The sequence below is a fragment of the Lissotriton helveticus genome, chromosome 4_1 (genome assembly GCF_964261635.1).
Source record: "Lissotriton helveticus chromosome 4_1, aLisHel1.1, whole genome shotgun sequence".
NCBI lineage: Eukaryota > Metazoa > Chordata > Amphibia > Caudata > Salamandridae > Lissotriton > Lissotriton helveticus.
In genome coordinates this window covers 1,392,559,890-1,392,587,556 of record NC_136063.1, presented here as the reverse complement: position 1 = coordinate 1,392,587,556, position 27,667 = coordinate 1,392,559,890, and the positions used below count along the sequence as shown (strand labels likewise).

The window sequence follows — 27,667 nt, the reverse complement described above, 5'->3', positions numbered from 1 at the left end:
AACACTTCTGAAGATCCCTTTTGATGTCAAAATGTTCTTTGGTGACCAATTGAATAGTATGATAACCAAGGCCTTCCAAGATCGTAGACAGGCTTCACCATATATGGGCATGTCATCTACCATGCAGAAAATTGGGGGTTATCCATTAAAATCCTCTCCCAAAAAGATTCCAAGTCCTGGCCTTACAGGAGTAGAGAGTATCAGTCAAAAAAGTAATCTCCCAAAGGTGAGGCCTCCAAACAGAGTGGATTCAATAAAAGAAAATCCTGACAGCGAGTTTGCTTTTGAGGTCAAGAAGCCAGTAAGAGCAAGAATTCAGAGCTTCCTTCAGGTCTGGGAACAAAACATGTCAGATCCGAGGGATTTGAGTGTGGTCAAGAGAGGCTATGCGATAGACTTTGTACAATGGCCACCAGACATAAGTCTCATTGTTACTCACTTACCAAGACACAAGGTAAATAGAGAAGCCCTCATAGAAGGGATAACATCTTTACTGACCAAGTTGACATGTTAAGGTGCCAAGGGTGGAGCGAGGGAGAGGATCCTGTACAATACTCTTCCAATTCAAAAGGCTTTAGAATATCAGACCTGTTTTGAATCTAACCTGGGCAAACTCCAGGGTAAGAACAGGCAACTTTTGAATGGTTATGCTTTATACCATCATTCCAATGACAAACAATAACTATTTTCATGCATCAGTAGAGGTATACAGCCTTTACAACGAAACTTTTACAACGAACTACCATTACAACGCAACTTTTACAATGCAAACCATTACAACGCATAGCGCTGGGGGGTGCTCTAGGATAGGGAATAGGTTTAATGTACTATCCAACACCTTCCCTACTATCCAAGGGGACTGGAGTTGGAATAGTAAATTAAACTATTCACTAGCCAGCGCCCAAAAGCATTATGCGTTGTAATGGTATGCGTTGTAAAACTTGCGATGTAAAGGTAGGCGTTGTAAAAGTATGCGTTGTAACGTCATACATCCATCAGTAGACCTTCAGGATACCTACCTACATGTTCCACTTCAAGAATCAAATCAAAGGTTCCCATGATTCACCATAGAGGATCGCCACTACCATTTCACAGCGCTGCCCTTTGGCTTTAAGTCATCTCCAAGAGTGTTCACCGAGTTGCTGGTGCCATTACTTTCCCTACTACATCGGCAAGGCATTTTTTTACACACATACTTGCACGTTTGCTTGGTCAATGCAGCATCAGCAAAATTAGTTTATTGACATAAGAAAAAAGGGCTCAACATTCTACAGGAACACAGTTTCCTTATAAGGTCGAAAGAAATCAAGCTTCCCCCCCCTTAGGGACTTTGTTTTACAGGGCAAGTTCTTGCACAGATCTAGGTATTGTCACCCTGGTGGAGAAAAGAGTGCAGAGCATTATGGATCACATTAAGGATCCCTTTATGCTATGACGCAAGCCCAAAGAGATCTGACAGCCACAACTTTTCTAAACCCTTGGGCAATGTTCTACTTTTATATCTTAATGAGATCTATCCAAGCCAATTGGTCTCCAATATCTCTTAATTTTCGTAAAGGATTCAGATGGGTCAACAGACAAAGATGGATTTGTTTTGTTGGCTAAAGAGAGAAAATCTACAAAAATGAGTTATATGATATCCTTTTTTCCAGTGACATAAACTATGGATGCATGTTTAACAGGCTGGGAAGCATGGATAGGGTTGCATCAGGAGCAGATGTTCCGTTCCCCCAAAAAGAGTCAGAGATTGCACTCGTTGAGAGAACTAGAAGCCCTAAGACTAGCTCTACAAGCCTTTACTCCTCGGATCAAGAGAGAGACATGCCTTGATCAGGACAGAAAGCGTAACAGCCAAGGCATGTGTCAACACACGGTGAGGAACAAGTTCTCAGTCCCTGTACAAAATATCAAACAGAAACTTCAACTGGCCTTAGAGGAGAATTGTGGCCAGTTCAGTGATTTGCATGCAGGGAATCAGCAATATTATGGCAGACAACCTGAGAAGCTCCAGAGGCCTCCCTGCATCTGTCCAGCTGACCTGTTGTCTGGTCCTGCCACTGAACCCACCTTAGCTCTGCTGGCCTCTGCTGGAGTGAGTTCCTGATTCCCAAGAGGTGCCCCCTAGGTCCTGAACCTTTGGTGTGGCATCAGTTGAGCTCCTACTTGTTAAAAAATGAGAAATCCTGAAGTTTTGGCTCTTCACAACCACAACCTGTTTATGCCAAGATCTTCCTACTTGCATTGACCACCAACGCGAAGCTCTGGTGAATCTGACTCTTTGTACTACAGCGGCCACCAGCGACGTGAGATCTGCACTTCGCGCTACAGCATTAACAGGCCGAGGTGACCACCAATGCGTAGCTCCAGCAACGACCGTCCAAAACGCTCCACAGGATTTTCTTGCTACAGCAGCATCAGTCTGCGACATCCGGCCTGTTCTTCGTGCTACAGTGACAACCATTTGCGACGCTCTCCCTTCTCCTTGCGGTCTCCTCCAATACAAACTAGACTGTTCACGCTAGACTTTGGAAGATAACTTTTGAGCAGGACTAACCTGCTTCCTGTATCCACCCTGTACTCCATCATGGTCAGCCTGAACTTGTGACTTTCACACAGTCTTGTATGACCAGGGACCCAGGAGTGGCACTTTGTGCATTTAGGCACTTTGTTTACCTTAAATCTTTCAAATTGCATGTCTACGGTTCTATTGATTGGATTTTTAACGTTTTGGTTTCAAATAATCTATTAAAATTCATGCTATTTTTCTAAATTGGTGACAGATTTCTCTTGTGGTGTGTTTTCACTTTATTACTGTTTGTGTACTGCATGAATACCTTACACATACGCCTGACTGCTTTTGTGCCAAGCTACCAGAGGGTTAAGGACGGGTTCATTTAGTGACTTTTTGTAGTTCATACTGACATGGATTGTGGCTGTTGCTTGAGTATGATTTCACCCCCTTCAACTAACAACCCAATTTCTCAAATGGAGGTTTAGAAGTGGGGTCTTAAGGACAGAGGTCTGCCTGAAGGTTTGGCTTCTACCCTTCAAGCATCAAGAAGGGTCTCTACTCTTAAGTCATATACCTGCAAATGGAGGTCATTGAGTGCATGGTTTAGTGTAAGGGACATCGATCTCACTTTGATGGATTTAGTTCAGATTTTACAGATTCTGAAGGATGGTGGTATGGTATCTTGTGGCTCCCTGAGGCCACTTGTAAAGTGCAGTGGTTGTCCAGTGGGGCTTTTAGGAGCTCCTGGAGAAATTTGCAGGATTAAGATGGACTAGTCTCCCAACTTTTCTGTTATTCAGTGCCAAGATACCCTTGGGTGAACGTGCACTTTACAAATACACATTATGTTATGTTATTTAACATTCACCCACATATTCCCCACCAGTTCCCCTCTTGGGATCTGGGTTTGGTTCTTGACGCTTTAAAGGATGCTCCTTTCGAACCGTTAAAGAAAGTACATTTTAAATATTTAATCCAAAAAACCTTCTTTTTGGTAGCCTTTCACAAAAAAAACATTTTGTACGGTCTTTCAAGATAAGATTGTGTTAAGATCTTTACTGGGTTTCATTCCTAAGATCAATTCTGCTTTCCACAGAGAGCAAGATCTGATCCTACCAGATTTTTAACAACGCTGTTTTCAGTGCCGGACTGGAAACACAAACCAGCCCTGGCAATTCTGACCGGACTGGCCCCGGGAGGGGGGTTGCGAGCGAGAAGCAGCACTGCTTTCGCTTAAGCACTGCTGCCGGTTTTGTTGCAGGGGGCCAATATTGCAGTACTGCTGCAAAACCGGCCCCCAGTAGCAAAACCGGACCCCACAGCTTGAAATCCGGCCCACAAGGCAAACGCCTGGTGCCTGCTACGGCCAAAAGAAGACAGGCTCCATACTGTGGACATAAGGACATCCTTTTTAATATATCCACAGAGGATGACTCCCTTTAGATTAGCGGAATCTCTGTTTGTTCATTTTGGTCTGGCAAAAATGGGTTAGTTCCCAACGAAAGCTTATTTAAGCTGTAGTTTAGGTGAGGATTTTAATTGCCCTAGCGTATAACGCAATAGCAAAAGGGGGAGGGATCATACTGCCTGGTATACCAGCACGCAGTTCGCCCAGATACACTGTGGTAAATGAAGTGCATAATATCTCTCACTTTATTTTAAAGTCTTAAGTATTGACTACTGTTGGAACAACCAGTGCTGGGAATTTCTAGACATGTGTTTCAGGATATTTGTCCTTCTTCTGTAGAGGGTAGCATCCTAAATTTAGGGTGAATGGCAATGCTTCTCGCAGTCTTCTCAGCTTTCTGTACCACTCCCAGAAGTAAGTGTATCGCTGAGCTCGTCAGCCCAACAACTCAACAAGGAGCCAATCACAAAGGGAGGAGGGGATCTCAGAGTGCATGCGGCACTGGCTGCACCAAAAATAGTCAATATTATAGAATTCAGCTAAAGTTAGTGTTATCATGCACTGCATTTACCACAAGGCACCTGGATGAATTGTGTGTTGGTATGAATAGGTCAGATTCCCCCTCTAAATACTCAAGATAGATCCACTAGAAGAATGTCCTCTTCTATATTAGAGTTACAGGGATCAATGATTTCTGAGATCTCTAGAGCGACAACCTGGGCCTCATATTCTCCCTTTATCAACCACTAACGAATTTCACAGGAAGTGGAATTAAATAATTTACTTGGATCAAGAGTACTGTCCTCTATGAAGTAACAGAATACTTCATTTTCTCATTTAGTATGCCTTGTTTCAATAAAGACACATATTGGGCTTGAGCATTCCACCACAGTTGTCTGGCTGTTTTAGTCTGCTAGCTCTTATGAGCAATGAATTCAAGCGAGGGAGGGATATACGGGTAATGCCCCAAATGCTTACAGGTAAGAGCATTACTCCAAGTCTGACTCCCTTGCTTTAATTCATACTTCTCTCACGCCCTTCCTATAAAGACCAGAAAAACTGAGTTATTTTAGTTAAGGCTAGCAACCAAAGAGGGAGTGGCGAGGGGGGGGGGGGCTTTTTACAGCACATGAAAATGACTGGTATGTTTCTCGAGAGGCATGACTGCCTCATGACTAATGAATTAAAGAAAGGAGGCAGGACACGGAGTAATGTAATTACCTGGTAAATAATTGGGGCCTTCCTTGCATTAAAAAAATGTAGCCTACAATTAGAATGTGGATGAAATGTTAGCTATTCAAGGTTAAACTGGATTTGCATTTTTTGTAACTACATGACTAAATAATGTAATTTCAAAACGTTATTGAATTGGGATAGAAGACTATTGTAAAGTTTATCAAAACTGGTCAATAAAATGTTTACATTTCAAGAAATACTGATTCAGTGATAAAAAAAGCACAATAGTCACAGACCTTCTTGAGGGCAGTCTCGAGCCTTACAGAATGTAACCCTGCAAAACTTCCTGTGTTTGCAAATTTTCTACAGTACTTCCTTGAATGCTTCAGGGAAGAGAACATAACCACATTTGCTTCCTGTCACTGCAGCTGTCAAACCTCATAATGCCCCCAATAGTTATGAATGTTTAGATATACATTTGAAGAGGCAAACTGCCTGCACATTACAGAATCATTCTTGCTGTAGGTGTCAAATGGTGGATTCCTCTGAACTGGCTGTATGGAGCAAGCACTTTGATCCCTTGGATATGCCTTATCATCAGAGGTAGAGATCATTTTAAAAAGTATGGGAACCATTAAGTGTACTGGAGGTAGGGTCTGCGAATTAGGGGGCGGGGTATGGGAACTGCTAGTCCAAATTAGAAAAGATTGATAACGTTGTTCCCAATAGTTCTCATCCACTTTAACCACGTCTTACTATGCACTGAAAGCATGTTCTCCACATTTATTGGCCTGTCACAGTTGCATTGAGGCTCAGCGGCACAGCAAACGCAGCTGTCCGGCCTTCCAACTCACAGGGGGCTGCCATGTGACACACTGTTCCAGCCCTCTTCACATGTTCAGCCACTGAATTATCGCTTGGCGAGCTGAGACCTATGGATTGCCATTTCATGTGTGAATGCTGCCCACTGCAGGTGTCCATTTAAGTTTTCAACACCTCTCCAGGATTTGCACTGCGGCTCCACACTTTGGTTTGCTATGCAGCATGGTGGAGGTGGCCGCGTAATCGGTGCCCGGGAGGGTGAGGCAGGCTCCACCCTCCCTAGCCCTACCTCTCAAAGGCCACATCCCCACCTTCCGCATAACATCACACTATGGAAATTAGTATTATGTTGGCAGATCTGCACAGGTGCCAATGCCACTAATTAAAGTAAGGAAAAGGCCCCTCTACCCCATTGAGGGCTGAAAGACAGCTATAATTGGGGTGCAGACAGTCCCTCGTAATGTTAGGCCCAAGTGTCACGTGCACCTGCTGCAGGAATGACAGATATTGCATTGACGATGCTCCTCTAACATGGGCATGCTTGTCGAACTTGATAGTTCCTTTGAAATGAGCGGGTCTAAAGAAATATTTGAGCCTGTCCCATCGGGGTCTGTGCTCATTCTTTAACTGCAAAGTGTAAAGTGAGCTCCACCCCCATGCATGCATGAACCCCTAATCTGACTCATAGTCTCATGATATCGTCACTCACAGTAGGAGAAAAATGCAAGAGCCAAATTTAAGGGTCACACCCTAGCGTGCATGAATTATTTCTCATAGAGCGGGGCTTGCTTTATCTGGTTAAATTTCATCCATTGTCAAGAATAGATGGTTTGAATTAAGAGTATGAAAAGGAAAACATATCTGCAGCGTAGTCCTAGAAATATCAGTAAAATTAATCCTGTCTGAAAGTCTTTTTATTCACGTGTACGATACTGTAGTGAACAATAGCATAATGTTGTTGACAGATGATGTAAAGCAGTGCAGAGTAGTACAAAGTAAACTGGTACTCTTTATTCTAATGTACTAAAATGTAGAAGTCAGTAAAAAATGTCGATAGTCATTGTTTTTCTAATCGGTTTTTTTTAAATACCAGTAACCTATAACCCTTGCTAATTTCGTTGCAACACTGTAGGCACAAGTTGCTTCAATGTATCTAGAGAAAAGTGCAGAAACCGGCTTACATGTACTTTAGTGAATGTAGTGCAGTGCAGTATATGGAATGGTTGGCAACTTGTTGCACTGTCGCGATAGAAATCTTTTTGCACTATATTTAGCACTATGTTGAGCTCTGGGGTGGTAGTTGACCCGGTGTGCCCTCATCTGACGGATGGGCAGCATACCACGACGAGTTTCTTTAGGGCGCCCACTAAATCATATATCCCCACACGCCGCCTGTTGGAACTCTCTGAAATAACCCTTTCCCACCCCAAGCACTATGGAGCGGTCACTACTTGTGTCTAGCATGCCCTCTGGGGTTGCCATGGCTAGGGCGACATTACCTGGTCGAGGGGCAGGCCGAGGCGCTCGCTCAGTGGCCGAAGTAGGGTGGACCCGGTGGTCCGGTCCGGAAGTCCCTCCTCATCTCCCATGTTCTCCTGTGTCCGCGCGCTGGTTCCCTACCGTCCGAGCGTCTCCTCCACCGGGAAGCACAGAGGTACCCGGCTGCGCCCACAGCATCCCCTGAAGTGACGGGCGCCCGCCCGCCTTGCCGCCCGCCTCGGTGCGCCGGAGCACGCCCAGCAACTCTCGCCCTGTTAACAGACGCTCTCTGCCTGCAGCCGGGGAGCGCCGAGAGGTGCCCGCGGGGCTGACACTGTGCGCTGCAGCCCTGAGCCACCCACACGCGGCGGGCGCCCCTCCTCCCGCCCGTCGCAGAACCTGCAGGGCGGGCTGCACCGCGCGCGCGGCTCTGGGACGGGGACACGCGCCGCCTGTGTCAGTGCTCAGGAAGCTGGGGGCCTTCCCTAAGTGCACAGGTGCTGCAGAGTGTACTGAGGGGTGACTCGCGCGCATTCGGAGGAAACGTCTCTCATTTAAATCGAAACTCAAGAAAACTTAATTTTTTCTGTCACTCAAAGCTTGAAGCCAGCCCTATTATACTTTCGTGGAAGGTTTAGAATGTAAGTATTTCTAATATATGAGCTACAGATTTTAGAAGGCCCAACCAGAGAATGGATTTTTCTTTTTTTACTAAAATTAGAGTAATACTCTGAGAGTGTTTTGGGGAATTCATGCTAGTTGACAAGAACAAAATTAACCATTATGGAGGTGCACAGGAAATAAAGGGTGCAGGTCGCACCCAATGCATACATTCACCTTGTGAACATATCACTCATTTAAATATCTATCAAATATATCACTCTTTTAAAAATGTAGTAAATCTTCATTGCGAAGACCTGGAACTCCCTACCTCTGCATCTCAGGCAATCAGCGTCACTGCCTTAATTCAGGAAGGACCTCAAGACTTGGCTCTTCGACTGAACTGCAGAGACTCCCCCACACCCCCCATAGCGCCTTGAGACCATCATGGGTGACTTGTTGCACTCTATAAGAACCCTGATTGATTGATTGAAAAACAAATAAGTAACAAATATCTGACAAATAGGTTTAGGAAATTAGTTCAAACATACACTGCAGAAAATCGTGTACCATGGGTTCATGGCACAGGGAATAGACCCAAAGTAGGGAAACAGGCCTCCCATTGTGCCAAAGCCTGCTGCGTATTGGTGAATGTCATGTGCTGGATATATGAGGGCTGAGTATTGCCCATAATCAGACCCTGTGCCCAGACCTCACTGCTCAAGGCCAAAGTCATGCTCAGTGGGTTCTTATTTTGGCCGTAGATATTTCATGAGATTCACTGAAAAAAGCTTTCTTGAAGGAACATTATGGTTCTTTATTCAGGCGAGGAAACATGTTAAAATCATCAAACACTTTATTTGAAAGGACGCTATGACTATGATATATAATCTAAAAGGCACTGAAGTTAAGTTGTTAGGGTGAGCAACACAACCATAATTTCATTCCTATATATAGGCATGATGTCTCATATGATGGGACTCATTTAGAGGTTTTGGCGCAGGGCAGCACTGCAAGGAATCTTTTGCATTGCCCTAGGTCAAAAGAAATAGGACAGGAATGTGCCATATCTAGGAGATACCAAAAGACGCACAGATGATGGATTTCCCCCTCCCCTAGCGCCTTGAGACCCTCACACATATGTAGTGATCTTTACAAATGCTATGATTGATTGATTGATTGATGGAATGCAGAGTAAATCAAACATTCACCCCAAGTCAAGAGATGTGGGATAAATCCATTGGGGCATATTTACAAGCCTAAAGAAAGTATAGGGGGCCCCCTCAGGTACGATTTGGGACCGGGGGAAATGACAAGAAAACGTGTTACAGTGTCCCCAAGTTAGAGAATGACAGTCAAAAGGGGTTCCTGCAAAATTGAGTACCCACTCAGCAAATTCATTTACTGGACACAACCACTAGACCTCACACTAGGTATTTCAAATGAGTGAGTTTACACAACATCAAACTATTATATCAACAATGGACATATTAGCATATAAAGATGATACTGATTTCATATGTGACAAGAAGCAATCAACATCGGAATCTTGTATTATAAAAAATAAACATAAGTTTATTACACATTTTCATATATTTAAAAACAGATGTCTTGTACAAAGCAATACTACAAATACATAATAATTATACACAAAAAATATTTTTTTTAAATGTTCATGAGAACACAGGTCGACGCGGCGTTTCGGTTTAAAAAACCTTCATCAGGACAGTTTCTAAAAAGAAACACAGTATTACTACAATATAATGAGAAAATGTGTACATTTATCAAAACAATAATGCAGCTGTCACCTAGTTAGTCACACCATTTCGTTTCAACGAACTATAACAGTATTCTAGCTTCGAAGGTTACGAGGGTTGTCATTTTATTAAACAATATTGTTGTTGTGTAAAACAGTCCTTTTGTGCTAATGGTTGTACCATTGAATTTGCTTAAGCAATGTAACAAAATAATGATATCTATGGGAGTCTCCGGAATAAGAGATCCAATTCATTTGTTGATGGGCGGGTATCTAAATAAACCGGCCACTGGTATGAGGGTATCTTACCTTCAATTGATTGTTGTAATAGGTGTCTCAGTTATTCAATAACCGACTTTTGTAGTGACAAAACGTAGATGTGTCCTGGTTTGGGTCCACATGTACAGATATTGACGTCCCATATTATCGGGATGCGATAGAGGGAACCTTTATCTATAGGGGTACAGATGAAGGCCAGTATTAAATTTGAGCTCCACTTTTGTTTATACAAGATTTAAGAATTAAGAATAAGAGCAGTGGGTGACATAAGTACCTCGGATGTAAGTTTCGTTCAATTTTCACTGTATCGGAGGGGCCACCAGAGGATGTGTGCACTATTAGATACATATGCACTGCAAGTGAAGGGAACAAATTGTTTTATTATTTTTTCTCTATTATTTTTTCGTCATCACTTAGCTTTTTGATGGCTACCTAGCATTCTCCCTATGTCGAATTCGACTTACCAATGACATTTCCTGTGTGATCGCTGCAGCCGCTTGATAAATATGCTTCATTGGCTACTTTTTGATAGTCGCGATTTCTATTGTATCTGTAAATTAATGAGACATATCTAAGTTTGTTGATTTTGTTTATACAGAGATAGTCGTTTGGCATACACTATTTACTACCTATTCTGTACAATAATTATCTTTGGATTTCAAAAAGGGATTCACAGAGAGATATTAAGGGTAGACGCTCTAGATTACGCTTCTTACTCTTAGTCTGTATCCCAGCATCACGAAGGATTTAAATCTCCAGGTATTTCTCTATCGGACGTTGACCTGACCCCAGATGTTGACTTAACATTAGTTTATCGTTCGAGCATTTTACGTTTTGGCCTGGAATTTACTAGTTAACGTAGGTCCCATGCTTAACTTGGACCGACCCGTGAAAATATATCGGCTCCGCATTTCTATTCTAGCGCTACTCCCATTGCTCGTGCAGTACGATGCCGTTTGTATCGCTTTAGTGCTAACATAGTACGCATCGATTTGGGACTTGTTCAACAATTATTGGGTCTTTTAATTAGCCATTGTGGGGTAATATCCTAATCTTTGTAAAGTGGTTTCCTGAGTTTAACTACCCCGCACTTAGGTTTTTCTTACCTGGATAAAAGAAGCTGGCCTCCCTGCTCCTCCGTCTACAGCGTTTGGGGTTCTGATAGTTCCAGTGAAAGACGCTGGCCTTGTGGTTATTAGACCTTAAGTAGCAACTAGCTCTCTATTGGTGGATACAAGAGACTATTCTAGTGGCTCTGATCTAGTCACGTGATCGCGACTTGGAACTTTTTTCAAAAGTGGAAACTTTAATGTTCCCTCTTCGATCTTAACAAAGTTCTTACACTCTCCATAATTCATTATTAGGACCAGATGATTTTACAGTATGGTTTCTTTATTGAGTTCGCTCCTGTCGAGCATATGTGAAAAGGCCTGATCTATTTACATTCGTGCTTTCAAGTACCAAAAACAGCGATAGATTGCGATCAGGAATAGCATCTCTGTGCATTTATATTGTGCTTTAGAGTACGTTCTAGCACTTGATATATTTATTTGTATACGTTTACTTACCGAAATACCTAGTGTGAGGTCTAGTGGTTGTGTCCAGTAAATGAATTTGCTGAGTGGGTACTCAATTTTGCGGGAACCCCTTTTGACTGTCATTCTCTAACTTGGGGACACTGTAACACGTTTTCTTGTCATTTCCCCCGGTCCCAAATCGTACCTGAGGGGGCCCCCTATACTTTCTTTAGACATTTACCCAGCTTGTTAGCTGAGGGGGCACTAGTTGGTGCACATTTTCCTTGATTAATCATATTAACCTATCCCTAATTAACATGGAAGGTATTAAAACATTATCCTATTCGTAAGATCAGTTCAATAGAATTATTAATGGCACTTCTTCAAAAAATGTATCATGCACACGCATAGATAAGACAGACGAAGAACAATGGCGTGTACTATGGAACCTTAAGAAAAAGGTAGTACGAGCTGAACTACATGCTGAATTCTTGGTCCATTATTGCAAACAGGGCATCATACCAAAAGGGATGCAAGTAGCGAATGAACCAGGGGTATTCATAGATAACAGGAAATTTATTGAGAACTGGACACTCATTGCGAACCGTTGCAGTCGCGATTGGATGCTTCTAATAATAGAGACGGCATTCGATATTTTAGTAGTAGAGCGTAAAGACATTGAAGAAATGGAAGCTAAATTTATGGATGACACGGCACTTACAGATGCCAAACAAAAACTAGAGGAAATCCAAAGAGATGTGTCCAGTTACAGTGATTATCTAGCTAATAAGAAAACGAACAAATTACGTAAAGACATCCAAAATTACAAACTAGAATATGTCTACCCCTATCTCCAACAAGATTATTATGACAGACCTAGGGACACACACCATCCTCGCAGAAATTGGCAGAACCAACCTCGCTATCAACCACCAAATAATGGCAGGAAGAGGGTTCGCTTTTTTGATACATCATATACTAGTTCAGAATCTGAGACTGACGGCCCTGAAGAGGGTAGAACCTCAAAAGAAGCCCACTCAGGTCCCAATAAAGAAGGGTTCTCTTTTTTAGAACCTCGCCAACAAAACTTCAACCAGCCACGAGGGAAAGGAAGGGGTCGGGGCAACTACAATCAAACTCCCCAATTCCTTCGACGTCCTCATACGAGGAGCCAGAAAAATTGGGACTAGCAAAATCTAAAAAAGCACCAATTATCAACCTGTCTCAACATAAACTAATAAACAGCGAAACATCCCTTTTAGAGAAGGGACTGGGCTATGCGGTTTCCACACCAGTTGATAGATACTCCCTAGAAAGAGACCTACAGAGCTTCTTCAGGAAGATCCGCCTGGCGAGCTTTTTTGAAGGCAAAGATAGGCATGTTAGTGCCAACAAGTCAGGATTGAAAAACAAATCAACCTGGACTCCAAATATCAACATGGTATCAAAGGACATCGAAGCCTTCGAACGCAGTGTTGATAAAAGTGTAGATGACCTTTTGAAACAAAAACAATGGCCAAAACATAATCTAACTAGAGAAGAAAAAGCTGCCCTTCAGACCTTACAAAACAACACCAACCTAACGATTAAGCCGGCAGACAAAGGCGGGGGTATCGTTGTCATGGACACTTCTGATTATGACAATAGAATGCTTTCCTTACTAGCTAATAAACAACACTATAAATCATCGAACTTCAGTGATGGACTAATCTTAAGACATCAATACAAACCCTCTTGTTACAAGCTAAGGATGACGATGTAATTTGTGATGAAGAATATCTCTTCTTAAACAACACCAATCCTACTATTCCAGCTCTGTACGGATTGCCTAAAGTCCACAAGAGTATTATAGACCCACCAATGAGACCTATTGTCTCGAGTATCGGTTCTCTCACCGAACCATTAAGCAAATACGTGGATGTATTTTTACAACCTCTCGTAACTTCTCAAAAGGCATATATAAAAGATACGACATCAATAATACAGAAGCTGGAAGGAATTGATTTTGATCCCGAAACTCAAGTTCTCGTAACACTCGATATCGAGGCGCTTTATACAAATATCCCTCAAGACGCCACTATCGAAATGATCAAATCAATGCTTAGTAGGAACGATAGAGATCACAATGCACACGAAACCTTTATCATAGATTGTGTTTCAGTAGTGCTCAAAAACAACATCTTCATATTCAATAAAGACTTTTACAAACAGACCAAGGGCACCAGCATGGGAGCCACCTGTGCTCCTAGTCTGACATGTCTTTATGTGTCTAGATTCGAGGACCAGCACATCTATAATGACCTTGCCCCTTTCACCGAAAACATCTCTGAATGGTCCCGATACATCGATGATGTTTTTTTCATATGGACCGGGACCTCAGAGATGTGGAGGAGCGAACTCAATAAAGAAACCATACTGTAAAATCATCTGGTCCTAATAATGAATTATGAAGAGTGTAAGAACTTTGTTAAGATCGAAGAGGGAACATTAAAGTTTCCACTTTTGAAAAAAGTTCCAAGTCGCGATCACGTGACTAGATCAGAGCCACTAGAATAGTCTCTTGTATCCACCAATAGAGAGCTAGTTGCTACTTAAGGTCTAATAACCACAAGGCCAGCGTCTTTCACTGGAACTATCAGAACCCCAAACGCTGTAGACGGAGGAGCAGGGAGGCCAGCTTCTTTTATCCAGGTAAGAAAAACCTAAGTGCGGGGTAGTTAAACTCAGGAAACCACTTTACAAAGATTAGGATATTACCCCACAATGGCTAATTAAAAGACCCGATAATTGTTGAACAAGTCCCAAATCGATGCGTACTATGTTAGCACTAAAGCGATACAAACGGCATCGTACTGCACGAGCAATGGGAGTAGCACTAGAATAGAAATGCGGAGCCGATATATTTTCACGGGTCGGTCCAAGTTAAGCATGGGACCTACGTTAACTAGTAAATTCCAGGCCAAAACGTAAAATGCTCGAACGATAAACTAATGTTAAGTCAACATCTGGGGTCAGGTCAACGTCCGATAGAGAAATACCTGGAGATTTAAATCCTTCGTGATGCTGGGATACAGACTAAGAGTAAGAAGCGTAATCTAGAGCGTCTACCCTTAATATCTCTCTGTGAATCCCTTTTTGAAATCCAAAGATAATTATTGTACAGAATAGGTAGTAAATAGTGTATGCCAAACGACTATCTCTGTATAAACAAAATCAACAAACTTAGATATGTCTCATTAATTTACAGATACAATAGAAATCGCGACTATCAAAAAGTAGCCAATGAAGCATATTTATCAAGCGGCTGCAGCGATCACACAGGAAATGTCATTGGTAAGTCGAATTCGACATAGGGAGAATGCTAGGTAGCCATCAAAAAGCTAAGTGATGACGAAAAAATAATAGAGAAAAAATAATAAAACAATTTGTTCCCTTCACTTGCAGTGCATATGTATCTAATAGTGCACACATCCTCTGGTGGCCCCTCCGATACAGTGAAAATTGAACGAAACTTACATCCGAGGTACTTATGTCACCCACTGCTCTTATTCTTAATTCTTAATTCTTGTATAAACAAAAGTGGAGCTCAAATTTAATACTGGCCTTCATCTGTACCCCTATAGATAAAGGTTCCCTCTATCGCATCCCGACTATATGGGACGTCAATATCTGTACATGTGGACCCAAACCAGGACACATCTACGTTTTGTCACTACAAAAGTCAGTTATTGAATAACTGAGACACCTATTACAACAATCAATTGAAGGTAAGATACCCTCATACCAGTGGCCGGTTTATTTAGATACCCGCCCATCAACAAATGAATTGGATCTCTTATACCGGAGACTCCCATAGATATCATTATTTTGTTACATTGCTTAAGCAAATTCAATGGTACAACCATTAGCACAAAAGGACTGTTTTACACAACAACAATATTGTTTAATAAAATGACAACCCTCGTAACCTTCGAAGCTAGAATACTGTTATAGTTCGTTGAAACGAAATGGTGTGACTAACTAGGTGACAGCTGCATTATTGTTTTGATAAATGTACACATTTTCTCATTATATTGTAGTAATACTGTGTTTCTTTTTAGAAACTGTCCTGATGGAGGTGTTTTAAACCGAAACGCCGCGTCGACCTGTGTTCTCATGAACATTTAAAAAAAATATTTTTTGTGTATAATTATTATGTATTTGTAGTATTGCTTTGTACAAGACATCTGTTTTTAAATATATGAAAATGTGTAATAAACTTATGTTTATTTTTTATAATACAAGATTCTGATGTTGATTGCTTCTTGTCACATATGAAATCAGTATCATCTTTATATGCTAATATGTCCATTGTTGATATAATAGTTTGATGTTGTGTAAACTCACTCATTTGAAATACCTAGTGTGAGGTCTAGTGGTTGTGTCCAGTAAATGAATTTGCTGAGTGGATACTCAATTTTGCAGGAACCCCTTTTGACTGTCATTCTCTAACTTGGGGACACTGTAACGCATATTTACAAGCCCCTTGCGCCGCTTTTGCGCTGCCGTTGCGTCCAGGGCCGGACTGAGAACCAAAACAGGCCCTGGCAAAGTGCTTGGCCGGCCCCCTGGGGATGCGACCGAGCTCTTTGTCGGGCCGGTTTACGGCCGATTTTGTTACATGGCCGCTTTTGCAGCTATGCTGCAAAAACGGCCCTGTAAAAAAAACGGCCCCCTGGGCCCAAACCGGCCTCCACCCTTGCGGCGCACCGGGAGATTGCCCGGTGCCCGCAACGGCCAGTCCGGGCCTGGTTGCGTCCCTTTTGTGATGCAGCGGTGGTGCAAAAGATGCGCCAAGGTGCGGGGTATTTACAACGTGACGCATCTGGGAGATGCGTCACTTTGTAAAGCTCTACGCCAGAAGGAGGCGTTCCTGCGCAGGGGGGGCGTTCCGGCGCAGGAACGCCTCCTGAAAGTGGCTCAGTGAAATCTACAAGATTTCACTCAGTCATTTAGGTACCCATGCTGCGTCAAAACCCTGCGCCTGCTTGAAGCAGGCGTAAGTATTGACGCAGCATTGGAATAATAGGGACCCCGAGCATTGCTGGAGCTGCGTCGTGCTTGCGACGCAACTCCAGCAATGCGACACTTTTACGGCACAGATGCGTGACGCATCTGTGCCGTTTTTGCCCCATGGTGCGCCGCATTGTAAATGCAGCGCAACCATGTTGCCGTAGGCATGGCGCACAATAAGTGGCGCGTCCCTGCTGAAATGCAGAGATGCGCCACTTATTGTAAATATGCCCCATTGTTCTTTTGCTCACCCTGCCACTCCAGTTTAGACCCAGCCATATGCAATTCAGTCTGGACCCTGTACCCCGAAACCGGTCCAAGGTGCTTGTTTCAGGTCCAGGGAGGACCTGCCCTGGCAGCTCAGGTTGGACTGTTCCCAATGGGCACAGGGTCAAGACTGATTTGCATATGGTGGGGTTCAAACTGGAATGGCATGTGGAGCAAAAAAACTGTGGATTTAGGCCCAGATCTCAGTACTAGGGTCAATGTATGACATTGTTCTGCATTCTGTCCATCAATTGCTCTTTTTGCATTTGTCACCCCAAGTGGGACGGGTATGCCCAGACTTGGGTCCCGTGCTGTCCATGCCATTGGAGTCAAACTATACAGGCTGATGAGGGGCTAAACCCAGAAACCGGCCCTAGGATGCTTGTTTCCAGTGCAGGGAGGACCTGGCCTGGCACGTCAGGCTGGACTGTTCCCATTGGGCGCAGGGTCAAGACTAATTTGCATATGGCTGGGTTCTAACTGGAATGGCATGGGGAGCAAAAAAACTATGGCTGTAGGCCCAGATCTTTGTACTAGGGTGAATGTATGACATTGTTCTGCATTCTGTCCATCATTTGTTCTTTTTGCATTTGTCACCCCAAGTGGGACGGGTATACCCAGACGTCGGTCCCTTGCTCTCCATGCCACTTGAGTCAAGCTAACCTGGCTGATGAGGGGTGAAACCCTGAAACCGGTCCTAGGATGCTTGTTTCCAGTCCAGGGACAACCTAGCCTGGCAGTTCGGGCTGGACTGTTCCAATTGAGCGCAGGGTTAAGACTGATTTGCATATGGCTGGGTTCAAACTGGAATGGCATGGGCAGCAACAAAACTATGAATTTAGGCCCAGATCGCGGTACTGGGGTGAATGTATGACATTGTTCTGCATTCGGTCCATCAATTGTTCTTTTTGCATTTGTTACCCCGAGTGGGACGGGTATGCCCAGATGTGGGTCCAATGCTCTCCATGCCACTGGAGTCAAGCTATCCTGGGTGATGAGGAGTGAAACCCCAAAACCAGTCCTAGGATGCTTGTTTCCAGTTCAGGGAGGACCTGGTCTGGCAGTTCGGGCTGGACTGTTCCCATTGGGGGTAGGATCAAGACTGATTTGCATATGGCTGGGTTCAAACTGGAATGTCACAGGGAGCAAAAAAGCGATGGATTTACGCCCAGATCTCTGTACTGGGGTGAATGTATGACATTGTTCTGCATTCTGTCCATCAATTATTCCTATCCTCTATCCCTATGCTGGCACTCAATTGGCTGATATGCGCCAACGCAGGCTCCCTTACGCGATGGTGCAGGGGTGCCTGCGTTGCAAGGATGGTTGTTTTTGTTCAGGAAGGGACACAAGAGGTTTTGTCCTCTTTCTATGTGTGCTGCAAAATGTAGCACACATAGAAAAAGGAAAAACAAGAAGAATAAAGGTATTTCTCCTTGTTGCGCCTCCAATAGGAATCTGACGCATTCCCAGGTTTATGAAATCTTGTAAATCTGGGAAGGTGTCAGATTCCATGGGTGTTGCGTGGGATCACCCACAGCAATACTCATGGAACGCCCCTTTTATAGACAAAGTAATGCGCAAAAGGGTACCATATTCACAAGGTCATGAAAAGCCATGTAGAGTGGCTTTGCATGGCCTTGTACATATGGGCCAGCACACTGTGCCACCGGAGCATCAAATAATGTGACGCTCTGATAGCGCAAGGGGCCTTGTAAATGAGGCAGGATGTCTTTTGCAGCTGGGCAGGGCCACCACGCTGTACCACGGTAAGACTACTCCTGCATGCTTAAATATGCTCATTACAGCCGCAATTGTTTGTACATTTAGCCCACTTGTCTTTCTATAGAAGTAGAACAATTGAGTTCCTGCCATGCTCGGGACCAAGTTGTAATTTCGGACATGTCCCGCCCTGCCGGCAACCTTTGTTTCCCCAGCTGGAATTGGTTTCAGATTTGCTGGCATTGGTTTCGAATTTGCCTGCAATAGAGCCAGAGAGCCCTTGATTGAGAAGTTTGAGCATTGGGCATTGTCCTGGATTCTTAAATAGGTGCATTGGTCGCCACCTGTATAATTAGCGCTAGTGCCACTGATATTCTAGTTGGCTAGATGTTTTGATAATTGGCTGGAATAGATCTTGTTGCAGCCAAATGATTTGGGTTCTAATTTGAATGTACTTGTCTTCATATTGATCTATGTATCCGGGCAAACATTGTATTGTCCTGATGATGATCCCATCTGTTTAGTGGATCGAAACGTCATTGACTGAATCACTCTGAGCCCCGTGATTAGGCAAAATCGTTTCTTGGGTGCAATAGTGTTGTCTTTAACAGAAGTGGGACTTTTGATTTTATGTAATTTTTGTTGTCACAAAACCTTTTTTGCCTGGGTGTTTCTGCAATACCTGTTCTGGTGCACCCCATAGGGGTACATTCTCCTATAAACAAATCTTAATTTGTATACTATTCTATAAATAATTGATTGAATAATCACTGGGTATTATTGCTCTACCCGGAGTATCACTAACTCTTATTTAGGGCTTAGAGACCCCTGCGCCTTATGGCCTTAACTACCCTTGGTGCCTAGGTATTCTTGGGTTTGCCTTGTTTGGTTGAGTTGATATCTAATGAAGCTGGCCCAAGGGCTTGCTTTTATAGTGCAGCTTCCAAAAGTGAACCGAATGGGATACACACAGGCCTGATTCACAAAGATTTTACAATGACTTATAGGTGTAGTACTCCTGGCTTACTTCTGAATTCCAGAAGACAGTCAGAGTACACAGATTACACCGATTTTGGTTGCAAGAGCGAACAGGGAAGATGCCCAAGGGTCTGTGGCTCCTAGGTCTTGTGGACTTGGCACAAAGTTGCTGGACCACATCTGCAAAATGGGTTTGATGTGGAAACAACTCATGCAACTGGTCCACCTTAATGGCGTTTCACTGAAATTGACTAGAAGCAGCTCAGAAAAAGTGTTTAAGAGATGGGGTCACCAAGGTGGAAGATTGATTTGAAGCAGGGACACTTATTGCATTTCAGGATCTAAGATAGACCTGTGAAACACCAACTGGGCAATCGACAACATATAGTTGTGTTGCTGACGCAATGCAATTTGAATACACAGAGCCTCCCTCTGATGCAGTACAGCCATTACTGCTAGCAATTGGTATGGATCGTAAGTCTGTTACCCAGCTATATACAGTGATATACCAAATAAATAGCCCCAACTTGAAGATGTTGAGAACCAATAAGAATCTGATTTGGGCATGAATCTGACAAACAGTATCTGGGATAACGCAAGGGGCTTGCAGTTCATGTGTCTATAAATGCCTAGCTCAAATATATCCAATTTAATTATTTGCATCAGACATATCTAACCCAAGTTGCTTAATATTATATACCAGACTGTCCCCAACTGGGATGGAAATGCGCAAGAATATCAAGTTGCTGGAAAAATATGACAGACGCTCTAACCACACACACAGGTAGGATAATCGCTTTTGCCGCCTCGGATCCCATGCAGACGGACACATATGAAGGTGGAATGGAATCTAAATGTATTGACCTTGCTACTGCTTGCTAGGTGACAGATCACAATGAACAAGCACTCTACTAATGCGCTGAATGCGGCAAAATGGATGTTAGAGACAAATAGATGGGTAGAAGCCAATTTTTAAAAATTTAGAACACAACATATTAAGACAGAATAAAGCGACAGTGGTCACGCATAGGATACTTTGGTACTGCAGTTTCCTAAAAGTGACGATAAACTATGGTAGACATTTTGATCAAGGGCGATATTGTGAACCACAATGTGTAGGTTAGATCAGCGCTTAGTTTGTAAAATAATAAGCGTCAGTGCCTAAAGTTGTCCTCAGAAGCCCATATCCAGTGGTGACAAATGTTGGGGTTGCGACTCCAAATGCTGTTTGGTCTCTTTTTTCTCTTGCAGGTTATATATTTTTCTTAGCTTTCTCTCTTTGTCACTGCTTTTCAGTCATTCTCTTACTGCTTTTTCTTCCCTTTCTGCCTTACGCTCCTTTGTACTGTGTTAGTCTGATGATTAAAAATAAGAGTTCCTGTCCCAAAAAATGAGTGCTGGTGGACTCCACCAGCAACCACTGGCTCAGACTTGAACAGGGTAAGGTCCTGGGCCTGCGAAAACAGGAAGGGACCGTAGTGTAAGGGGATGAAGGTTACCCTGAATTAGTCTTGCCTAGATAACAGTAGAGGAACCCACATGGAATGGTTTACAAAAGATTGTAAAACTTAAAAAAGATAGTACAGATGTTTATGGTGTCACTGGATTATCGCTAATTTGTGACTCTTAACAAATACATTTTGCAGGGATAACTCCGAATAATCAGTTTAAATAATATCTGCTGCAAACATTTTTAATAAAGATATACGAGAAGACATGAAACTCAGAATGTGCGGTGCTGCCGCAGCTTTTAACACTGACGTGTAGAACACAAATACAATGCAAAATAAGTTTATAGGCCCGCACACCAAAAGTACAATTGCCAACAGTTCTACCCTGTTTTTTTATTGGCGTTTTAATCTTATTAACATGACATCATAGCGTATCTTACAAGGAAAAGTTGTATACACTCTGATTTCCAATAACCATCGCCCTTTCTAGACATGTCCATATATTACTTGCATTTTGCATCGATATATGGCATTAGAAATAGCCCCTTGCTTTTACGAAGGGGGTTATGTGAACATTGCATCAGTATAATGAATGCACATTCAAGGGAAATTGACATGCCAGATATGTAACAAGGAATCCCAGAAAGAACAATACTTTCAACAAACAAAAATGCAGATAAACAGATAGGCCTTGCACAGTGAATTAAAACAGTTAGCTTCGAATCACCTTCCCGGAACTACAGTGGGTATGGGGCACCAATTAGCAAGAGTGTGAGTGTGGGGGACCAAGGTTGGGAGGTTCCCTCCTAGTGGCATGCCAGGCTTCCCATATGCCTCAAAGTCTACCCTTTATTAAGAAGGCCTGGCAATTCAATCTTCAATCAGCGTCTTATCCGCACCGTACATTACTCTTAAGGCATTATAGGTGGATCACGAAACTTCCCAAGGACACTCCCATTTCCTAGTCTTCCAGCTTCCCGTCCACTTCATCCTCTAGTGGATCAGTACTTTCCCCAAGGTCTACCTCTTCGCCAATCTCTGGTTGTTCCCACACCACTAATACTTCTGCCCAAAGGTCTGCTATAGGATGAGCCCATACCCCCTTGACCTCTTCCCTGTGGCCAATGCCGTTCCCTCGGCCCCTGCCCATTGGCCAACATCCTCCCTCCAAGTTTGGACCCGAGGGCCCCCAGTCAGTTTCCAGGTCATCGCTATTCATCTTTTAGCCAGCACGAATACCAAATCTAAAAATCATGTACCCACTTTTCAGGTAGATGGTCTTGGTCAGACGGGCTACCGATCGAGGTTTACTTAGATTACACAGAACAACTGGTGCCCGTCCTCACTACACTTTTTAACTGTTTATTGATCCATGGTTATAGTATCCCCCCACATGGGCTGAAGCTACAATAACTCTCATTGCAAAACCCAACAAAGACCTTAAGAAAATCGAATCTTACAGGCCAATTTCCCTTCTGAACTCAGACATGAAGTTATATTCCGGGATTTTTGCCACTAGACTTGCCAAAATAATAAAATCCATAATTCATTCAGATCAAAGGGGTTTTATTCCGGGAAGGCAATTGAACGAATTAACCATTCAGGTGATTGGAGCCATAGACTACGCTGAGGATAAAGGCCTTCCGTTAGCCTTGGTCGCGATAGACGCGGCCAAGGCTTTCGATCAGGTTAATTGGAAATATCTATGGGCCACTATGGTTGCGTTTGGGTTCCCTCCAGCTTTTATAGAGGGTATTAAATCATTGTATCAAAACCCACGAGCAAAGGTTTTGGTCAACGGGGCTCTATCTGATTGGTTTAACATATCCCGAGGAACACGGCAGGGTTGCCCCCTGTCCCCCCTTTTGTTTGACATTTATATGGAACCTTTTGTTTGTGGTATTAGAGAGGACAATGTAATTCAACCCTTTAGAATAGCAAATATGGAGCTAAAAACTGCCATATACGCAGATGACCTTCTTTTATACACTTCCAATCACATAGAAGCTATACCTAGGTTATTTTTTTAGCTGAGGAATTCGGAAAGTTGTCTGGCTACCAGATCAATAGGGAGAAGACAGAGATAATGGGGTGGAACAACAACATTCCTATTCGGGGTGTAAAACAAAAAATGAGATATTTGGGAATATATTTAACTCAAGAACTAAAGAATATCCCGAAAATTAGTTGGCAGACTGTAGTGAAAGACATCATTAAAACACTAACAAGATGGGGCAGTCTGCCATTAAATATATATGGACGAGTTAACCTTATTAAAATGTCCATACTTCCTAAGTTGACTTTTCTATATAATTCCATCCCTTTATCTATTCTGTTGAAAGAAATTGCCAACCTTCAGGGCAAGATTGGTTCTTTTATTTGGGCTTGTAAATCTCCCAGGATAGCCTGGAAAAAACTAAGGAGGGGTTTAAAGATTGGGGGTCTGGCCTTACCAGACCTATTATTGTACTGCCACGCCTTCCATTTAAAAAACTTCAGGCTACTTGCTAACGTATTAGACTCATCCTCAAAGGGACGTTTATTTCAGGCTTTAATACATGATTTACTATACGGCCAAGAGTTTTTCTTATTTAAGTTTGGCGACCAGAAATTCTTTAAGAAAGTCCATCTTAAGATTCTGCAGACCGCACTTAGGAATTGGGGGTTTATCCGGAAGGCCTTGGGAATTCCATACTACCACACCTATACTCCAATCTGGGATTCTCCTGGCACACCAGTGTGTCTTCAGGACCAGTTATCCCTGCCTCAGAGAACAGGTGGAGTCCAGAAATTGGGTGATTCATGGGTGGATTCAGGTCTTATGGATTGGAACTCTCTGATGTCACTTACAAATGGGTCATTGACAAGATTTAAATTTTATCAACTATCCGCATGGTGGTCAAGCCAGGCATTACAGCGGGAAAAAGATACTGAATCCTTGACTCAATTTGCAGGAGGGGAGGCAGGAATCGAGAAGTATCATTTTGGTACAAACTGCTCACAGAGGCAAAAGGAATGCTAGATTACGAGTTGGTAAGCCTCTGGGGTAACACCATAGCCGAATATCCCGAAGAAATCAGTAAGATATGGACAGACTCTTTCTCCTTGTCCCAGAGATTAATAAAACCGGCCAATTTAAGGAGGAATTATCTGTTTACGGCCTATCGGGTGTATTGGACTCCGGCTAAATTGTACAAGATAACACAGGAGAACTATTGTTGCCCCCGCTGTAAACTCCTAGCAGCAAATGACATGCACATATTCCTAGAGTGCCCTGAGATCCAGGAGTATTGGAGGGCGATTGTCGGCTTTCTGGGCGAGGTTTTATCAACAACTATTTCCTGTTCTCCTAGGCTAGTATTCTTTGGTCTACCATGTGGGTATAATATTAACAATTTTTCCTCACAATTCATATTTTACGTGGTAGTTATAGCTAGGAGGGGGATATGTAAAGAGTGGAAGTCAGTGGCTCCTCCCAGATTCGTAGACTGTTTAAAAAACATCATGGAAGTTTGTAAGATGGACATGGGTGGTCGAGCTGAAAGCTCAGAGAACGTATGGTCGAAACTAGAGGCCTGGTCAAAAAAGTAAACGGTCCAATGACTATGCCAGAGGTTTGTGTCGGTCCTGTCCTCCCCTAGTCTGAGGTATTCCATCAAGAGGTAGGGGAGTTGGATAAGGAAACAACCCACCTCTGGGAGATCTCTGGTAGCTGTATATTGACCCCGGGGCGGTATCATGAATGTCAGTATAGAAGGCATCAGAGAGACCCATCTAGAGCATATAACATCTGGTGGAATATATGAGGACAAAAATAAAAAAATTAAAATACAAAAAAGATGGTCTTGGGAACAGGCCCAGAACACATGCTTCAGAGAGCATGGAGGGGAACGGCGAAGTGTTGTCTCCAGGACCGCAACTACTTCCGCCCAATAAGGTTGTATGGTAGGGCAATGCCATATCATGTGAGAAAAGTTAGCGTCTAGATGACCACACCAAGGACAGGGGTGGGGCTCGCCTCCATATACCACCTGGATTTTGTGTGGTGTCATGAAAGTCATGAGTACAAAGTTAAACTGAGTGTATTTCAGCCTGGTATTCCTGGAGATCTTTCTGGGAAAGGGCAACATTTTTTGCCATTTGGAGTCTGATAGTTCCCATCCAAAACGCTCTCCTATCTGCCCCTCAAAGCCAGTAAAGGGAAGGCCTACCATATCCGCAAGGGAGCGATAAAATCAGGTCACCAAGTGTCTGCTTGATCCCATGGAGACTAATAAGTGCATTACAGCATGTGTCATAGGTTCATTGCGATCCCCCGCCCACATGTCAGGCAATGTCCATGTGTGTGCCTCATATGTAAGGAATTGTCCTGGCGGCAAGCCATTTTGCTCCATCTACTCATCCAATGGTAGCAGGTTACCCTGATGGTAACAATCATCCAAAGTATCAATTCCAGCATCTGTCCAGGCTACCATTTGCCCATGTGGAACGGAAACGTCCCATACCTCCCTTAGCCGATGGCTCAGGACGAACTCTCTGGGCTCTGAACCCGACCATACCACGTCCCTGGCAACACGGACTCCTCCCCTTTCTCTTCCCATGCAGGAACCTATCCCGATAGACGGAGGACCAGAAGCACCTTGCTCTGACCCCGGAAGTCCCGCCCTCGCTCCTGGCCCAGAACCCGGAAAAGCCGTCAGAAGCGAGGAGAGAGCGTACAAGGCGGCGGACTCTTGGCAGGAGACAGCGTGCGGAGAACCGGAGGTGGAGAACGGAGGTAGCGGAGGCGGCGGAGAAGAGAAGACCGGAGGCGAGGACGAGGACGTTTGGACCGAAGACTGGTGGAGTCCCCAGGAGGTGACTGGAGAGCGGCCGCAACCCGCGGGAGAGTTGCGGCGGGGCATGTGAGTACCCTGTCTCCTGGCTCCCAGGTGGACTTGTATATTGTTGTAGATAGAGTGTCCCCTCACCTTGTAGAATCACTAATTGCACTGTATATATCTATTATAGACCACGTCACGAGCCCGGTAGTATAGAAGCCCCCACACCTGAACCCTCACCACGTCCACCTTCTTCCTTCCCGTTCTTTCTCCTTCCAATCCTGGACCCTACCGCCCCGTTCCTCACGCTCGCTTCTCCCTCCACACAACCCCGGTGTTGGTGACAGTACTCAGGCAGTCCTGCGTTTGAGGACTAATCGCTCTGTTCTCTCTCTCCCATTTCCCTCCGAGGACCACCGGAACCGACGTGGAAAAGAAGGATCTACTCCACAGACGTCCAGTATCCAGAACCTTCCCGGACCTACCCTCACCCGACGACTCTACATCCCGGAACGCTTCCTTCATCCCTACCCTCTGCTTTTTTGCCTTCCACACCCCTGACTTGGTGTACAACAATAAAGAAAGCTGCAATATAGCTCACTATATCTGGCCTCCATGGCTGTTATTCCGGTCCGCCCGAACCCCTAGCCCACAGGTGGTGTCAGAAGTGGGATACACCGGAAGCATGGAGGCGGCTGTTAAAAAGCTGGCTGAAACCCAGGAGCAGATGGGGAAGTTAATAGAACAATTCCTCAAGACTGCCGAGGATGATCGGGGGCAGTTACATGACGTCCTGAAGGGTCAAGGCACAGCACAGGACCAGGCCATGGGGAGACTGACCGGTGTTTTGGGACAACAGAGACCGGTTACCTCCCTTCCTTCGGTTGTCCTACAGAAGTATGTCCCAGGAGAGGATCCGGACTTCTTCTTCACGAATTTCGAGTGCCTGGCCCAAGCCGCTGCATGCCCAGCCGATCGCTGGGGCCACTATCTGGGTCCCCTGCTAACCAGAGAACTGCAGGCGGCCTATCAACAGGCCAACATACAAGGACAAACCCCTTATAATGATATAAAGACCTGTATCCTGGAGCGTCTGGGGATCGACGAAGAAACCTACAGGATTCGTCTACGACAAGCAAAAGAAGGACCACTGGAGAACCCCCAGGCCCTCTCCTTCCGCATCCAAGACCTGGCGAACTGTTGGCTAAAGCCTGCCACCTCCTCAAGGGAGGACATCCTGGCGAAGATCTATTTAGAACAATTCTTGGCTTCTTTGCACCCCTCCACCCAGAAGTGGGTACGTCAACATGCCTGCCTGATGCTGGAAAGCGCCGTGGAAATCACCAGCGCCTTTAGTCGTGCACAGGACATCCAAAAGGCGAAAGAAGAACACGTACCCCGAGTCCAACATATCATTCACATCCGAGCCCAAAGGCCGTCCATGCCTAGGAAACCAGACCCCGTTCCCCTTTTTCCCTACCCGGTTCTGCCTCGACCAACACCCCCAGGACCTCAGTGTTACCATTGTGGGGGATATGGTCACATTGCCCGGGTATGCCCGCAGAAGGAGGAACCAATGGAGGTAGGACTGGCTCGCAACCTTGTTTGTGTTACCTCTGAAGCAGGCCCTCCCCGCTTCCACTGTCCAGTAAGAATCGACGGACATCCACGGAGGGCTCTTGCTGACACGGGATGCCGGCAAAGCGTACTACGGCCTCAGGAGCTGCTGACCACTATAGGACCGGTGACCGGTACGGTAGCCATACAATGTGTACATGGTGACACCAAATGCTATCCCACCGCCAGAGTGCGGGTTCAACATCCTACC

The 27,667-nt window shown here is 44.2% G+C and overlaps 1 protein-coding gene across 3 annotated transcripts in view; it reads right to left on the bottom strand.

The window, feature by feature from the left end:
- Positions 1-27,667, bottom strand: part of MBOAT1 (membrane bound glycerophospholipid O-acyltransferase 1) — a 473,424-nt gene that overhangs the window by 422,438 nt on the left and 23,319 nt on the right. Inside the window, exon 1 of one of the 3 annotated variants that reach the window (XM_078687934.1) lies at positions 7,418-7,912. The exons of 1 other annotated variant lie outside the window; for it this stretch is intronic. In XM_078687934.1, the coding sequence (XP_078544060.1) occupies positions 7,418-7,507 (90 nt within the window). In that variant the 5' untranslated portion in view covers positions 7,508-7,912. Of the gene's footprint in view, positions 1-7,417; positions 7,913-27,667 lie in introns of those variants that run through there. One more of the 3 variants, XM_078687937.1, reaches the window with a different exon arrangement.